This window comes from Macaca nemestrina, chromosome 6 (genome assembly GCF_043159975.1).
Source record: "Macaca nemestrina isolate mMacNem1 chromosome 6, mMacNem.hap1, whole genome shotgun sequence".
Classification (NCBI taxonomy): Eukaryota; Metazoa; Chordata; class Mammalia; order Primates; family Cercopithecidae; genus Macaca; species Macaca nemestrina.
In genome coordinates this window covers 22,634,681-22,653,014 of record NC_092130.1, presented here as the reverse complement: position 1 = coordinate 22,653,014, position 18,334 = coordinate 22,634,681, and the positions used below count along the sequence as shown (strand labels likewise).

At 41.5% G+C, this 18,334-nt stretch overlaps 1 protein-coding gene across 6 annotated transcripts; it reads left to right on the top strand.

Annotated features, from left to right (window-relative positions):
• The first annotated feature begins 7,093 nt into the window (after positions 1-7,093).
• Positions 7,094-16,529, top strand: LOC105482362 (tRNA-histidine guanylyltransferase 1 like). Of its 6 annotated transcripts, none has more exons than XM_011742406.3 (6): positions 7,094-7,312; positions 8,511-8,687; positions 10,204-10,373; positions 11,474-11,562; positions 13,504-13,611; positions 14,937-16,529. In XM_011742406.3, exons 1-6 carry the CDS (start codon positions 7,122-7,124, stop codon positions 15,096-15,098), a joined length of 897 nt encoding a protein of 298 aa, XP_011740708.1. In that variant the 5' UTR covers positions 7,094-7,121; the 3' UTR covers positions 15,099-16,529. The 6 variants fall into 6 exon arrangements, with proteins under 6 accessions (XP_011740708.1, XP_024648800.1, XP_070954253.1 ...); XM_024793032.2 differs by having other exon boundaries at positions 7,179-7,312; positions 10,299-10,373; positions 14,937-15,391; XM_071098152.1 differs by lacking the exon at positions 7,094-7,312 and adding an exon at positions 7,391-7,688 and having other exon boundaries at positions 10,299-10,373; positions 14,937-15,391.
• The last annotated feature ends 1,805 nt before the right edge of the window (positions 16,530-18,334 follow it).

Genomic DNA, 18,334 nt, shown 5'->3' with positions numbered 1-18,334 from the left:
TTTTGTGAGGCCATCATCATCCTGATACCAAAGCCTGGCAGAGACACAACAAAAAAAGAGAATTTTAGGCCAATATACCTGATGAACATCAATGCAAAAATCCTTAATAAAATACTGGCAAACCAAATCCAGCAGCACATCAAAAAGCTTATCCACCATGATCAAGTTGGCTTCATTCCTGGGATGCTAGGCTGGTTCAACATATGTAAATCAATAAACATAATCCATCACATAAACAGAACCAATGACAAAAACCACATGAATATCTCAATAGACACAGAAAAGGCCTTCAATAAAATTCAACAGCCCTCCATGCTAAAAAGCTCTCAATAAATTAGGTATTAATGGAACATATCCCAAAATAATAAGAGTTATTTATGACAAACCCACAGCCAATATCATACTGAGTGGGCAAAAACTAGAAGCATTCCCTTTGAAAACTGGTACAAGACAAGGATAACCTCTCTCACCACTCCTATTCAACATAGTGTTGGAAGTTTGGGCCAGGGCAATCAGACAAGAGAAAGAAATAAAGGTATTCAATTAGGAAAAGAGGAAGTCAAATTGTCCCTGTTTTCAGATGACATGACTGTATATTTAGAAAACCCCATTGTCTCAGCCCAAAATCTCCATAAGCTGGGAAGCAACTTCAGCAAAGTCTCAGGATACAAAATCAATGTGTAAAAATCACAAGCATTCCTATACACCAATAACAAACAGAGAGCCAACTCATGAGTGAACTCTCATTCACAATTGCTACAAAGAGAATAAGATACCTAGGAATCTAGCTTCCAAGGGATGTGAAGGACCTCTTCAAGGAGAACAACAAATCACTGCTCAGCGAAATAAAAGAGGACACAAACAAATGGAAGAACATTCCATACTCCTGGATAGGAAGAATCAATATTGTGAAAATGGTCATACTGCCCAAGGTAATTTATAGATTCAATGCCATCCCCATCAAGGTACCAATGACTTTCTTCACAGAATTGGAAAAAACTACTTTAAAGTTCATATGGGCTGGGCACGGTGGCTTACGCCTGTAATCCCAGCACTTTGGGAGGCCGAGACGGGCGGATCACGAGGTCAGGAGATCGAGACCATCCTGGCTAACACAGTGAAACCCCGTCTCTACTAAAAAAATACAAAAAACTAGCCGGGTGAGGTGGCTGGCGCCTATAGTCCCAGCTACTCAGGAGGCTGAGGCAGGAGAAACCCGGGAGGCGGAGCTTGCAGTGAGCTGAGATCCGGCCACTGCACTCCAGCCTGGGCGACAGAGCGAGACTCCGTCTCAAAAAATAAATAAATAAATAAATAAAGTTCATATGGAACCAAAAAAGAGCCCGCATAGCCAAGACAATCCTAAGCAAAAAGAACAAAGCTGGAGGCATCATGCTACCTGACTTCAAACTACACTACAAAGCTACAGTAACCAAAACAGCATGGTACTAGTACCAAAACAGATATATAGACCAATGGAACAGAACAGAGGCCTCAGAAATAACACCACACATCTACAACCATCTGATCTTTGACAAACCTGACCAGAAACAAGAAATGTGGAAAGGATTCCCTATTTAATGAATCATGCTGGGAAAACTGGTTAGCCATATGTAGAAAGCCAAAAGTGGATCCCTTCCTTACACTTTATAGAAAAATTAATTCAAGGTGGATTAAAGACTTAAATGTTAGACATAAAACCATAAAAACCCTAGAAGAAAACCTAGGCAATACCATTCAGGGCATAGTCATGGGCAAGGATTTCATGACTAAAACACCAAAAGCAATGGCAACAAAAGCCAAAATTGACAAATGGGATCTAATTAAACTAAAGAGCTTTTGCACGGCAAAAGAAACTGCCATCAGAGTGAACACACAATCTACAGAATACGAGAAAAATTTTGCAATCTCCCCATCTGACAAAGGGCTAATATCCAGAATCTACAAAGAACTTAAACAACCTCATCAAAAAGTGGGCAAACGATATGAACAGACACTTCTCAAAAGAAGACATTCATGCAGCCAACAGACACATGAAAAAATGCTCATCATCACTGGTCATCAGAGAAACGTAAATCAAAACCACAATCAGATACATCTCACGCCAGTTAGAATGGCAATCATTAAAAAGTCAGGAAATAACAGATGCTGGAGAGAATGTGGAAAAACAGGAAGGCTTTTACACTGTTGGTGGGAGTGTAAATTAGTCCAACCATTGTGGAAGACAGTGTGGCGATTCCTCAAGGATCTAGAACTAGAAATACCATTTGACCCAGAGATCCCATTACTGGATATCCACCCAAAGGATTATAAATCATGCTACTATAAAGACACATGCACACGTATGTTTATTGTGGCACTATTCACAATAGCAAAGACTTGAAACCAACCCAAATGTCCATCAGTGATAGACTGGATTAAGAAAAATGTGGCACATTTACACCATAGAATACTATGCAGCCATAAAAAAGATGAGTTCATGTCCTTTGCAGGGACATGGATGAAGCTGGAAACCATCATTCTCAGCAAACTAACACAAGGACAGAAAACCAAACACCATATGTTCTTACTCATAGGTGGGAACTGAACAATGAGAACACTTGGACACAGGGTGGGGAACATCACACACTGGGGCCTGTTGGTGGGTGGGGAGCTGGGGAAGGGATAGCATTAGGAGAAATACCTAATGTAAATGATGAGTTGATGGATGCAGCAAACCAACATGGCACATGTATACCTATGTAACAAACCTGCACATTGTGCACATGTACCCTAGAACTTAAAGTGTAATAATTTTTTAAAAAATCTATCAGAATGATCAGTTAAAATTAAAAAAAAAAAAAAGAAGGTGCTACCATGTATAACCCTATTGCAAACAGTAGAGAGAGGACAGCAATTCCCACAAGTGTGGTGTGGCAGGTAATTTCCATCCAAAATTTTACTTGCCAAGATATAGAATTCCCCTTTGGGGGTCTATGAAGTTCCTTGGTTTCATTTTCCCAACAAAGAAACCTCCATGTTATGGGCACATCACTCACTTTCATTACCTGGCAGAATTTGCAAGATAATTGCCCAGAACTAGCATATTGATTCATATTTGTATGTTACCCATCCCCCCCTTTTTTTTCCAAGCTGCAGAAGATTACCACTTGATTCACAAAAATAAGCAGGGTTAGTCTAAAACGTAGGCAAAAAGTTTAATAACAATAATGAGATTAGGATTTAATGACAAATGTATGATAAGCTTTGGAGCAAAATTTTTCTTTCCAGTCCTCATTTTTGGTAAAAACTAACTATGAATAAACTTTAGTCATATACTTGGCCTGATTATTTGCATAAAGTGCAGCAGGTTATTTTGACATAGGCCTTTTAGATTGGCTTTGATGAAACTGTTTCCCAAGGAATTTTAGGTAAGATTTTTTTTTTTTTTTTTTTGAGATGGAGTCTCATTCTGTCACCCAGGCTGAAGTGCAGTAGCGCAATCTCAGCTCACTATAACCTCCGCCTCCTGGGTTCAAGCGATTCTTCTGCCTCAGCCTCCCGTGTAGCTGGGACTACAGTCGCCTGCCACCATGCCTGGCTACTTTTTGTATTTTTACTAGAGACAGGGTTTCACCATATTCGCCAGGCTGGTCTTGAACTGCTGACCTCAGGTGATCTACCCGCCTCAGCTTCCCAAAGTGCTGGAATTACAAGTGTGAGCCACTGTGCCCGGCCTTCATATAAGACTTTTAAAGTCGAGCCCAGCCATGGGTTTTTATCCCCTAATACCTGTGAGTTGGGTGATCCTCTCCTCTTGAGGTCCCAAGATAAACTCAGAGCTTCCAGACTGGTTAGAAAGTGACATTCTTTACTAACCACAGGTTAGGAACCCTGTGTGGGGACTGTGTAGGCAAGGTATGAGGCCAGTTTTCCCCAAGGGGCTTTTATTGGCTTTACATGTCAAGCTTGATTCCTTAAAGGGAAACACACCCTTTCAGTCAAATTCCTGGTAAAATAACAAGTTTTTCCAATTTTGTCCTGTTGACAAAGAAAAATGGATTCTTATTGCACTGAGGTAAACAACTATATTGCCATAAGTTAAGAGTACTCACAGATAGTTTTCAAATTCTAGAGGAACCAGGCAGAGAAAAATAAACATGCTCCAAATTTTCTTCACATGAGTATAACTTACTCAATTATTAAAGGCCATAAATAGTTTAAAATAACTTTCCTTGACTCTGAAAATCAAAACAAAGATCAGCAATATTCCAAGCAAGTTAAAAAGATTGCTTTAACTTTCTGAGTGTAGCCACTTAGTTAACATTGATTTTGCTTGATAATTGTCAACATGTCAGTTCTTTATGAGTCCCTACGTTCTTTATTTCAATGTTACAATTTTTAAAGCTATTTAAAAAGTGCATTTGAGAACACCTGTTAAAATCCTTTATATAGCTTGATTATAAACCATCTTGTGAGAAGGAACAAAGCAAGACAACAATTGTCTGTGAATGACAAATTTCTATTTGTGAAAGACAAATTGTCTGTGAATGACAAATTTAACCATTTTTATGGTTAAAAATATGACTGAGAGTTTATTTATCTTCATGGTTTACAATAACTTTACCTTTAATTATGATTGATAGCATATACTTAGACATTAGAATTTTAGAAATCCCATACAATTTTGTAACATATATTAGTATTATTCATCAAAATATAACTTAAAGAAGATTGGATATCATTTTGGCAATCTCATGTGACTAAACATATCAAATGATCCTATTTACCTCTTTTCTAAATGTTTTGGAGTCCTCTGAACCAGCCAAAAAGCCAGGCATCAGGAAGGACAATTTCCAGATTGCCATAAATTATTTTCCCAAAATGATGACTCAAAAGGCAAAAACCTTTCATTAGCCTATACTATGACATGAAAATTTTGTTCAAAGCAAAATTTTACCCTTGCATTAGTTTATTAATGTTAACCCCAATTCATTTACATGAAACCTTATAGATTATTCCATTTAATCCTAACCAATTTGACCATGAGGTGAAAACTTTATAAACCTTTTATAACCCTTTTACTAAAGGGCAGATTAGCATCTTAAGACCTCCTTGCTATGCTTTTATTTTAATGCTTAACTTATGTAACAAACATATAGATGCTATGAGAGAAGACGGTGTAGTGCTTCTACTACACATTTCACTGCAAAGCAACCCAAAGCCACTTGGCTTATTTTATAATCAGTCCATCCCTGATGCGAGTCTCATCTCCCACTGTAGGGTGGGGATGGGGAAACCCCGTTTCTACAAAAAAAATATATATACAAAAATTAGGCGGGTGTGGCGGCATGCACCTCTAGTCCCAGCTACTAGGAAGGGAGATGGGAGGTTCACCTGAACCCAAAAGGTCTAGGCTGCAGTGAGCTGAGATCATGCCATTGTAGTCCAGCCTGGGTGACAGAGTGAGACTCTGTCTCGAAAACATACAAATAAAAAAATTAAAAATCATGAATTCATATTGATAAGTAATTTTGAAAAATTCACCTAATGAAAGTAGGGCTCCTAGAGGAGGTAAGATTTGGTTGTCTCCTGGTCAGCTTGGAGAGAGGAGTTTGTGGAAGTAAAAGGCGAGGAATGATCACCTACAGAAAACTGACTTCACAGCAACACAAACAAAGAAAAGATGCAGGATGTCATAATTTGTCTTGGTCCTGCCACATATGTGACCTTATGTAAATTACTTTTTTCTCTTTGAGTCTCAGATTTCCCCTTCGTAAAGGTGAAATCCCAGTTCCTCTTTTACATCCCTCTGATGTTACTGTGAGCATCAAAGGAGATGATGACTACCATTTGTGGTACTATTAAGAGGATATACACACATACTGATATAGATCCCTGCATGGATACACAAAAAACTGGTAACAGTTACTGCCTAAAGTATGTTGTTAAGAATCAGTGAAAGACTTTTCACTACATATAAAAGGATTTATATTGTTTGAATATTTTTTTCTTTAGAGTCAGATTCTTGCTCTGCCGCCCAGGCTGGAGTGCTGTGGCTAATCATGGGTCACTGCAGTCTCAAAGTCCGGGCCTCAAGTATCTTCCCACCTCATCGTCCCCTAGCTAGGACTACAGGCATGGGCTACCACGCCTGGATCATTTTTTTCTTTTTTTTAGGAACAGGGGTCTTGCTATGTTGCCAAGGTTGGTATGAATCTCCTGAGCTCAAGCAATCCTCCTGCCTCTGCCTCCCAAAGTGCTGGGATTACAGGCGTGAGCCACCGTGCCTGGCCTGAATATCTTTCTTGAGGATGAAAAAAAAAAAAAAAAAGCAAGTAGGTAATGCATTTGAAAGTGCTTTGTAAATCACAAAATATGACACAAATATTAGGATGTTATTGTTACTATTATCCACCAGCAACAAGATATCAAACACTGGTTCTGTGATTATTTAATGATGAAAAAGTTGAATAAATTTAGTATACCCATATGTTGGAATATTGAGTTCATTTTGCTTTTAAAAATCATACTTTGGAATAATTGATATTGGCAAATGCTCAAGCTGAATGGAAAATATATAAACATTGTATACGTGAATAATTCCAATCTTGTGCATTTCGTGTGTAAACCTACATACACAAAAAGAAAAAAGACTGAAAGGAATCATCCACAATGCTTTGAGGGGGAAGATGGAGAAACAAAGTGTTAATTTTCTTAACTGTACTTTTCGTGTATTCCAGATTTTCTACAACGAGTTAATAAATGCCACTAAGAAAAGGGGATATATCACAGCTACACCTTCAAACGTCAGAAAAAGAACTTTTTTTTTTTTTCTTAGGTAGGGGTATGATTTTGATCTGGGCACTAACGGGGACACTGATTTCGCTGGTGAGTCAAGACCAGCAGATAAAAAATAATTTTTAAAGACCTCGTGAGAGTGATTTGCCGCAGGAAGGAAGGAGGAAGAAGCAGGCGTGGGAAGTGCTAAAGGAGGAACCTAAACCTCCATCCTCTTCCCCCGGGAGGTTAAGAACTACAGGGAGAGGCGAGAGAGACTATGACCGCCCTACGGCTAGAGCGGCCGCGAAGAGAACACTTCCGGGGCGGGGCTATCTGACTCTTTCCCTTCCGCGTGGAGAATGTGGGCCGCCTGTAAAGTTAAGGTTCACGATTACTTGGCCACCACTTCCATCACTCTGAGACGGTGCCTGAGATTGGGGGCGACCATGGCAAAAAGCAAGTTCGAGTACGTGAGGGACTTCGAGGCTGACGACACCTGCCTGGCCCACTGCTGGGTGGTAGTGCGGCTGGACGGCAGAAATTTCCATCGGTGAGCGAGCTCGGCCCGGGGCGTCGCGGTGCGCCAGCGCTTCTGGGAAATCCGGCTTCTACCCTTCCAAATCGTCCCGGCAGCCCCAGTCACGGTTACCGGGGTAACGCGGTAGCCAATGAGTGCGCAGCATGGAGCATCGCCCCGCCCTGCGTGTTGGCTAGGACAGTGCTTGAACGCTGGCTGTTAGCGTAATTGAATGGGCGACGTGCTCCCCTGATGAGGATCCCGCTTGGAGTGCCCGTGTTAAGTGAACAGAGACCTGTTAGCAAGGACATGTTGTAAAAGTCACTCTCATGCACAGTATTTAAGCTCTTAAGCCAATCGCCTAGCTTTCTGTTAGATATCTTTGAATGCTGACTGTTCAGAAGTCTGTGTAAGCCTTGCTTGTGGGCAATACTTATGTCTGTGCTTCATTATCAGTAACAGGCCACATGGATTATTTTCAACAGAGAGTCAGAAAAAAAGAGAAGGCTGGGCGCGGAAGGCAGGAGGATCACTAAAGGCCAGGAGTTGGAGACTAGGTTTTTGTTGTTGTTGTTGTTTCTGAAACTCTGCCACTACAAAAACAGAGAGAGAGAGAAGGAAAAGCAAGAGAGAAAGAAAGAAAAAGAAAAAAAATTTAATTTGCCAGGCGCAGTGGTGCACACCTATAGTCCCAGCTACTCGGGAGGCTGAGGTGGGAGGATCGCTTGAGCCTGGGAGGTCAAGGCTGCAGTGAGCGGTGATCGGACCATTGAACTCCAGCTTGGGTGACAGAGCAAGACCCTGTCTCAGAAAAAGAGGGAGGGGGAGAAAAATATAACAGAAAGATGGGAATTTAATTTTTAAAAAGGGCTGCATTATTAATGATCATTATAACTAACATTTATTGAGCACTTACTAGGAGCTAGGTATGATTGCTTTTATCTTCCCTCTAATCTTCAGGACAACCCAATGAGGTAAATATTCTTTTATTCCCATTTCACAGAAAGGAGAGTTGAGGCTTAGCATTTATGTCTGTTTTTCTCAATTTCAGGGCAGGAAAAAAACTAAGTTCTTAAGGAAATGGGTCAGGTTGTGGCTAGTTGAGCATTTGGGTTCACAGTGCTGTTACATTATCTTCCTCCAAACAGCCTCTGTTATCTAGCAACAGAGCTTGTTGTTAATGACAGGCTTCCATCCATGCTTTCTTCCCTTTTCTCTTCCCCCTACGAAGGTTTGCTGAGAAGCACAACTTTGCAAAACCTAATGACAGCCGTGCTCTCCACCTGATGACCAAATGTGCCCAGACTGTGATGGAAGAACTAGAGGATATTGTGATTGCATATGGACAGAGTGATGAGTACAGCTTTGTGTTCAAGCGGAAAACCAATTGGTTTAAAAGAAGAGCCAGGTAATTCCATGAGCTTCCTCCTTTCTTCAGAATATTTCCTACCAGCATTTGGTTTTGTTTATCTTAATCGCAGACTTACAGGCTACAGATGTCTGCCGTATTTGTAACTGCAGAGTGCATGTATATTTCCTGTTTAGATTGTTGTACTTCCATCTGATAGCCAAGCATTCTGTGTGCCTCTTTATCTGATTCTTCCCCCTCATGCCCCATAAGACTAGTTTCTAGACTGACCTGGCATTGAACATTAAGATTAGAAACAGAGACCATAAGAATGTAATATTCACAATTCATAGGTTGGCTTTAGCCAGTGATAGTCTCTACATACATTGCATTACACTATTCCTTAAGGGGGATCTCATTATAAAATAGACAAATCTGATATTTGATTTGGCAGTATTTTGAAATGCTGTATGGGAAATAAATCATACAATGAATTGGTTTTTTCTTTCTTTTTTTAATAGAGGTGGGGTCTCTCTGTGTTGCCCAGGCTGGTCTCAAACTCCTGGCCTCAAGCAATTCTCCTGCCTTGGCCTCTCGAAGTGCTGAGATTACAGACGTGAGCCACCATGCCCAGCCTGAATTGGCATTTTTTTTTACAACAATGGTTTCCGTCCACACAAACAGGTCAAGCATGGTAGCTCACGCCTGTAATCCGAACGCTTTGAGAGGGCGAGGGAGAGGATTACTTGAGCCCAGAAGGTTGAAACCAGCCTGGGCAAGATGGTGAGACCTCATCTCTACAAAAAATTTAAAAATTAGCTAGGCTCAGTGGCATGTGCTTATATTCCCAGCTACTCAAGAAGTTGAGGCAGAAGGATCCCTTGAGCCAAGGAATTTGAGGCAGCAGTGTGCTATGATTGTGCCAATGCACCCCAGCCTGGGGGATGGAGAGATTCCATCTTTTAAAAAATAAAATAAAATAAAATAAAAAGATACCCCTTGAATCATAAATTCATATCACATCCTATAAGGAAAAATTTAGTATCGGTAGATTAATAGAACTGGAAGGAGAGGCAGGCTGCATTTAAAATATGTAACTGGCGGGTGTGATGACTCACATCTGTAATCCCAGCACTTTGGGAGGCTGAGGCGGGCAGATGACTTGAGGTCAGAAGTTTGAGACCAGCTTGGCCAACATGGTGAAACCCCATCCCTACTAAAAATACAAAAATTAGCTGGGCATAGAGGCCTGCGCCTGTAATCCCAGCTACTTGGGAGTCTGAGGCAGTAGAATCACTTGAACCCAGGAGGCGGAGTTTGCAGTGAGCCAAGATGGCACCATTGCACTCCAGCCCAGGCAACAGAGCAAGACTCTGTCCCAATAAAAGAAAAAAAAAAAAAAATACAGAACCAAGGTATTAAAATGGTGTTTCTTAGCCAAATGCATTTCATCTCCTGGCTTTCTGGGCAGTTTGTGTTATCTCTCTGTGGTACCCACAGGTCTTATCAGGGTGTTGAATTAATTCCATGTATCTTTCTTTTTCTTGCTCCACCCAATGTGCGTTACATTTTCAAGTAAGTTCATGACTCATGTGGCCTCCCAGTTCGCCTCCAGCTATGTGTTTTATTGGCGGGATTACTTTGAGGACCAGCCCCTTCTGTATCCCCCAGGCTTTGATGGAAGAGTCGTGGTGTATCCCAGCAACCAGACCTTAAAGGACTACCTCAGCTGGCGACAAGCAGATTGTGAGTGGCACCAAATAAACACGTGTAGTTAAACCACCAATTCAATGCCTTGCAGGTGTTATTATACAGGATTGGCTCACATATACTTTGTTTTGACATATACTTTGTATAGAATGCAGTATGTATTTTTTCAATTAAAGTATTGGAAAAATTAAATTTTATGTAAAAACTCCTTATCTCTATTTTTTTTTTTTTAAAGACAGAGTTTCGCTCTTGTTGCCCAGGCTGGAGTGCAGTGGTGCGATCTCGGCTCACTGCAACCTCCACCTCCTGGGTTCATGGGATTCTTCTGCCTCAGCCTCCTGAGTAGCTGGGATTACAGGCAGGTCTCACCATGCCCAGCTAATTTTGTATTTTTTAGTAGAAATGGGATTTCTCCATGTTGGTCAGGCTGGTCTTGAACTCCTGACCTCAGGTGATCCGCCCACCTTGGCCTCCCAAAGTGCTGGGATTATAGGCACGAGCCACCACACCCGGCCGCCTTACCTCTATTTTTTAAAAAGATCAGATGTGGCAATACTGGATCTGCATTCTTAGTACTGGACAGAGCCTGTGCAGTGGCAGCTACCTTTACACACACACACATGCACACGCACACACACACACAAATGCTAGTGTGCCATAGTCTCTGCCATTCCCTGTTGTTCCTCTGGGGTCACCCACTGCTTTACACATTTATGTTCATGCCAGCCTCAGTGGGTATTTGAATTGTGACCCTTGCCTTATGTGACTGTGATGATGTTTGTGAGACTTTCACTTGCTTGTTCTAGTTTGATTTTTCCAGAAGAACTGGAAAACAGATTGGAATAATATAAATCAAATAACTTCTAAAGTATTCCTAGGATTAACACACAAGTTAACAGATTTGTATAATGTATAACTAAAATGACCAAATAAAACTGTTGTTAGGGAGGAAGTTTTTTTTCCTCCTGCTCCTTCCCTCCATGTTCCCTGTGTAGGACTTCGGGCAAGTCAGTAAATGTCTCTGAGATCTCTTTACTTTGAAAGAGGAGAGGGTCAGGGCTCTAGTATTCCTTGAAGAATGAATATTGAATAAAGATTTTATGTATATAAACGTTACTATTTTGTTCTCCTCACAGGTCACATCAATAATCTTTATAATACAGTTTTCTGGGCACTTATACAACAATCTGGACTAACACCAGTACAGGCCCAAGGGAGATTACAGGTATAAAGATCTTACTACATTAATACTTAACTGGAGACGGTTCGCTGTAGGCTCTCCCATAACTTTTTTTATGTTAACTTTACGTTTTTTCTTTTTTTTTTAAGATCCCTTTACAGCTTTGTTTTGAAAGGATGTAAAAATCATAATAGGAGCAGTTCTGCTGCCTGCTTGATCTGTAATCCTGGATGAATTACTGCTTCTCCCTGAGCCTTTGTGTTCTTGGTGGAAATGGAATTGACGACACTGGCTCTGCATTCCCACGTGCTAACACTTGCCTGAAGCCGTTTATGACTGTATGACTGCGTGACTGCCGTCTTCAGTACCGACCTTTTTTTTGTTTTTTTTTTTTGAGACACAGATTCACTCTGTTGCCCAGGCTGGAGTACAGTGGTGTGATCTCTGCAACCTCTGCCTCCTGTGCTCAAACGATTCTCTTGCCTCAGCCTCCTGAGTAGCTGGGATTACAGGTGCACGCCACCATAGCCAGCTAATTTTTGTATTTTTAGTAGAGACGGGGTTTCACCATGTTGGCCAGGCTGGTCTCAAACTCCTGACCTCAAGTGATCTGCCTGCCTGGGCCTCCCAGAGTGCTGGGATTACAGGCGTGAACCACCACACCCGGCCAGCACTGACTTTTTGTCAGTCCCACCAGGCCTCTTCTCTCATTGCAGTTTTCCCTACTGGGCACCTGTAGTTTCTTGGGTTTATGACCTCTGTGTATGGGAAGAGTTCGTGCTGAGTTTGTTACTTTCATAAATGTCATGACAACTACACACATCATGGTTCTGTGTAATTTTATCCTTTCTGCCTCAGTTCTTTATAGGTAAAATGTAGAAAATTGTAGTTTCTACCTCATAGGTTTATGGTGAGAATTAAATGGCATGATGCATGTAAAACAGGATATTATGAAGCACCTTGTAAGTGCTTAATAAATACTGGTTTTTGTTATAACAGTGCTACTTGTAGGATGACTGTGAAATGAGGTAATGTGTTGTAACATCTTTTATATGTATTTTATTTTATCTATTCATTTATTTTTTGAGATGGGTTCTCGCTATTTTCCCCAGGCTCGTCTTGAACTCCTGGGCTCCAACAGTTCTCCCACCTCAGCTTCCCAAGTAGCTGGGATTACAGGTGCATGCCACTGTGCCCAGCTCTAACAGTTACTAATACAATGCCTGGTACATTATGATTGCTCAGAAAATGGTTGTCATTTTTAATAATAGTAATGATAGAGATTTGTATATAGCAATAATAGGAATACTGGGGCCTGGCGTGGCGGTTCACACCTGTAATCCCAGCACTTTGAGGAGGCCAAGGTGGGCGGATCACCTGATGTCAGGAGTTCGAGACCAGCCTGGCCAACATGGTGAGACTGCTTCTCTACAAAAATTAGCCGGGTGTGGTGGCACACGCCTGTAATCCAGCGACTCAGGAGGCTGAGGCACGAGAATTGCTTGAACCTGGGAGGTGGAGGTTGCAGTGAGCTGAGATTGTGCCACTGCTCTCCAGTCTGGGCAACAGAGTGAGACTTTGTCTCAAAAAAAAGGCATACTGGTAGGTATATCCAGGTTTGGAAGAGTTAAGTTCAGATTTTGATTCTTTGTAGAAGAATAAGGACAACCTTTTAACTTTGGGCAATTTATATAACCTTTCTAAGTTTTACTGGACCAAATACATAATATGTACTCAGTTAGTATCACTTCCCCCTACTCCCTTTCAGTCTTGACTTGTGAAGCCAGTGTTTGGTATAGGAGAGAATTTTATCTAAATAAGATCATAATTGCCCTTAAGATGAAAATACACTAGTAACTATAAGATGTTTGATAAAATCCTTCCACTTCTTGATTGTGGAAGTTTAGGTTGTGGGTCTAATGGATAGTAGCATTAGGGGAGAAAGAAGACATGCAGAGCTTTTAATATCTATTTTTATTTCCTCAGGGAACTCTTGCAGCAGACAAGAATGAGATTTTGTTTTCTGAATTCAACATCAACTATAATAATGAGCCGCTGATGTATAGGAAAGGGACTGTGTTGATATGGCAGAAGGTAATGCTGTTATGTTCAAAGAAAAATGGAAGTCAGGAAAAAAGAGCCTGTGCCCATTCCAAGCTGTCCCCTCTTTGCTGCCTGTATGCTGATGTGACTCCAGTTGCTAACGCAAACCAGATCCTTTCCAAGAGGAGAGGCCATAGATTCCTATTTTTAATTACATTTTGTCAGTCAGTAGTGGTCCAAAATCTCCCATACATAAGTAGAATTACAGAATTTTAGAATTAGTGCCTTTATTTTTCTGTGTTATAAGCTTTCCTTGTATCCAATAAAATCCTTTTAAAAGGATACAGTACAGGTATGAGGATTTGTACATTCATAAAATACTTAAAAAATACTTTCACACTGGATAATACCATTAAATGGTCTCTCCATCCCACGACAACTATAATATGAGGCACTAAGAGATGATGTATATGAGGGTTTGTTATTTTCATAAATGTCATGAGATTCCTTTGACATTCATACTTAATATTCTGTAATAAGTCTGTACATTTACCTATATCCTTAATTTTACCAATATTTTCTCTCTGTACCAGCTGTGAGGCATAATGATTTCTCTAAATTTATTTCCTTCCATGTGAAGTGTTTTTTTTTTTTTTCTTTTTTTTTCCTGAAATGAATGTTTTCAAGTACCAAGGAGTACCTTGAGAGCTAGTCATTCCACTGGCAACTCCAGCTCTTTGAGGTTTTCAAAACATTTGTTCTTTGGTACAGACTTGGATACCTCTTAATGCAGGTGGAAGGTAAGAAACACCTTTAATTCTATAGTTATTGCTAATGAGGAACATGGAATCCTTTCTTTGTTCCTAAGATCGCTTCACTATAGTATAACTTTTTTTTTTTTTTTTAGACAGAGTCTTGCTCTGTTGCTCAGGCCGGAGTACAGTGGTGCCATCTCAGCTCACTACAACTTTCGCCTCCTGGGTTCAAATGATTTCTGGCTAATTTTTGTATTTTTAGTAGAGGCAAGGTTTCACCATGTTGGCCAGGCTCATCTTGAACTCCTGACCTCAAGTGATCTGCATGCCTCAGCCTCCCAAAGTGCTGAGATTACAGGCGTGAGCCACCATGCTCGGGTAACGTAACCTTTTTAAAACTATTTTTAATTATAAAGAACTTCAAGCATACTGAGATTATATATATATGTATATATACACACATACATATATGCGCATATATATACACATATTTATATCTATCTATATCTCAAATCTGGCAGTCAGAAGTATATGAAGATAAGAAGTTAACTATCCCCACATCTTTTCTCTCCCAAACCCACTCCTGAGTTAACAATGTCACTACTTTATTTTTACTTGTAGGTGGATGAAGTGATGACAAAAGAAATTAAGCTGCCAACAGAAATGGAAGGAAAAAAGATGGCAGTAACCCGGACCAGGACAAAGCCAGTGCCCTTGCACTGCGATATCATTGGGGATGCTTTCTGGAAGGAACATCCAGATATTCTAGATGAAGACAGCTGACCCTTTGCACTTCAGTTCTGGTGTGCTTACCCATGCAAGCCCTCCCACCTCCCAGGGCTCCTTGCCTTAGGTGGCTGTATCCCTCCCACCCAGAACACTGGTGTGAATTACACGGCTCAAGTTGGGAGGGGAACAGGGAAGGAAGGGATGGATGGGGGTGGTGTATCTTGTTCTGTTTCAGCAGAACACCTTGTTTGCAGTGTTGGAACATGGTTCCTTTGGCAGAAGTGCTTTTTTTTTTTTAATCGCAGTACTATTTTTATAAAGCAAGAACTATTTCATGCCTTGGAGAATGAATCATTTTTAGATTGTGACATAAATCTTGTAAAAACCTGTCAGTTCTTTTCACCTATGAGAGAAGAGGAGCCCAAACTCTCGCCCACCTGTTCTTAACCAGAAAACCCACTGACTGAAAATCTCACCTCTGCCACCCATCTACTTGCATTCATCTTTAGCAGGCCTCAAGATAAATATGGGTTAATGCCTGCATGATGCCTCTGAATTCAGGAATTGCAGGGAAGACTCGGGGCTTTGTGCCAATCGCCAAGTTGACAGCTTTGGCTGAACAAATGAGTAGTGACTTCAGTGTCCTTGCGTACACATTCTGTGGACTGATTTAATGGCATTGTCAGCATGATTATCATCTTCTAGCCAGGGGCATAGTTTCCAAGGCCATTTACCTCTTTCTAAGAAGAAACAAGTATGTGTATATATGAGAGAAACAAGAATGAGTGAATGAGGATGAAGAAACATTTACCTCATGTACTCAAGATATTTCAGTTTTAAAAGTCACTTTCCTATTAGACTTCCTGAAAAAGATTCTCACGTAGCCTCTATGTAATCAGAAAAATGACATTTGATTTCAAGAGCAGAGGGGTAAACATGCTTCTGCTAATCAACAGGTAGCAGGTGTCAGGGGAGTCATAATGTTAGTAGCGCCACCTTCTGTTGGGTCAGTGGAGATGGGTGAGGAGCAGCAGAGAGCAGCAAGGATCATCACATGCAGCCAAACTTGGCCTCTGAAGGGGGAAGGTAGTGGGAATAGGTGAGAGAACTCACATTTTTCTCTTGTCCTGGTTTTATATTTTGGAGGGAAAGGATTATTTGGCCCTATTGAGAATCAAGAGGCCGGGTGCGGTGGCTCATGTATGTAATCCCAGCAACTTGGGAGGCCCAAGCAGGCAGATCACCTGAGGTTGGGAGTTCGAGACCAGCCTGACCAATGGGGAGAAACCCTGTCCCTACTAAAAATACAAAAAATTACCTGGGCATGGTGGCGCATGCCTGCAATTCCAGTTACTCGGGAGGTTGAGGCAGGAGAATCATTTGAACCCAGGAGGCGGAAGTTGAGGTGAGCCAAGATTGTGCCGTTGCACTTCAGCCTGGGCAACAAGAGCGAAACTCCATCTCAAAAAAAAAAAAAAAAAAGAAGACATGGCTGGGCACAGTGACTCACACCTGTAATCCCAGCACTTTGGGAGGCTGAGGCGGGTAGATCACCACGTCCAACATGGCAAAACCCCGTCTGTACTAAAAATAGAAAAATTAGCCGGGCGTAGTGGCACGTGCCTGTAATACCAGCTACTCAGAAGGCTGGAGCAGGATAATTGCTTGAACCTGGTAGGTGGATTTTGCAGTGAGCTGAGATCATGTCGCTGCACTCCAGCCTGAGTGACAGAGCAAAACTATCTTAAAAAAAAAAACCGAGACGGGCGGATCACGAGGTCAGGAGATCGAGACCATCCTGGTTAACACGGTGAAACCCCGTCTCTACTAAAAAATACAAAAAATTAGCCGGGCGCGGTGGTGGGCGCCTGTAGTCCCAGCTACTCGGGAGGCTGAGGCAGGAGAATGGCGTGAACCCGGGAGGCGGAGCTTGCAGTGAGCTGAGATCCGGCCACTGCACTCCAGCCCGGGCGACAGAGCGAGACTCTGTCTCAAAAAAAAAAAAAAAAAAAAAAGTAAGCGACAACCCATGTCCCAGTGCCTCGTCTTGCACTGCAGAATTTACATCTAAGATGAAAACATATTTTTCAAAGGGCGGTTCCTGGCCTCATCCCTCACTAATTGACAACCCATCTGTTGATGCCATTTTTTCCCTTCCTGTTCTCACTCCACAGAAAGAGGAGATACGGTTCTTGTTTGGTAATTGCTAAAATCTCTTTGAGGAAAGAAATAAAGATGTCAACTCCTTTGGCTTGCTTTTTCATTTATTTTTCTTAGACAAATAGACTATATGATATCTAACTTTTGTGTATATCTTCGGGTAGCCCAGGATACACATACCCTCATCATACCAGTGGTTCACAAACTTCTGGATGCAAAAAAAAAAAATTACTTGGAATGCTTGTTTAAAATGCACGTTTTTGGCTCCTCCCAGCCCCCAGGAAGGTTTGAAGCTCAACAATCTGATTTTTTTTTTTTTTTTTTTTTTTAAATTTGGAATCTCGCTCTGTCAGCTCACTGCAACCTCTGCCTCTCGGGTTCAAGTGATTCTCCTGCCTTAGCCTCCTGAGTAGCTGGGACTACAGGCATGCACCACCACGCCTGGCTAATTTTTGTATTTTCAGTAGAGACGGGGGTTTTCACCACATTGGCCAGGCTGGTCTCGAATTCCTGACCTCGTGATCCGCCCGCCTCAGCCTCCCAAAGTGCTGGGATTACAGGCATGAACCACTGCACCCAGCCAGTAATCCAATTTTTAGCCCCAAAGGCTTCTGATATGTATGGTTGTCAATATACAGCACCTTGGGCAGCAAGGCCCTCGGTATACTGTGATAGGCTGGGTGGGAAGTAAGATAATGTAGCTTTTGATTGGCAATTTTAACTTAATGGTAAGTTGACGGCATTTTATATCAAAATACAGAAAAGTAGGCATTAGAGTACAAATTTTCAAGAAAACCACCTAGAGAAACGTGCTTTCTGTGGGTCTTAAATGACACTATAAAGGCTATCACTCAGTGTTGTTATATGATGTGGGGATAAGCACTCATTTGTTGAATTGCCAGCAGTTCTGCAGCTTCGAGTTTTTTATTCAGGCAGGGGGTTCTGAATAAAGTGATAAGCTGCGTTCAAAACCTGTGCCATAAAGAAACCTGTACTGCTACTAATTAGAAGCCACTGCTTGGTTTTTCTTTTTTTTTCTTTTCTTTTTTGAGACGGAGTCTCGCTCTGTCACCCAGGCTGGAGTGCAGTGGTGCGATCTCGGCTCACTGCAACCTCCGCTCCTCCAGGTT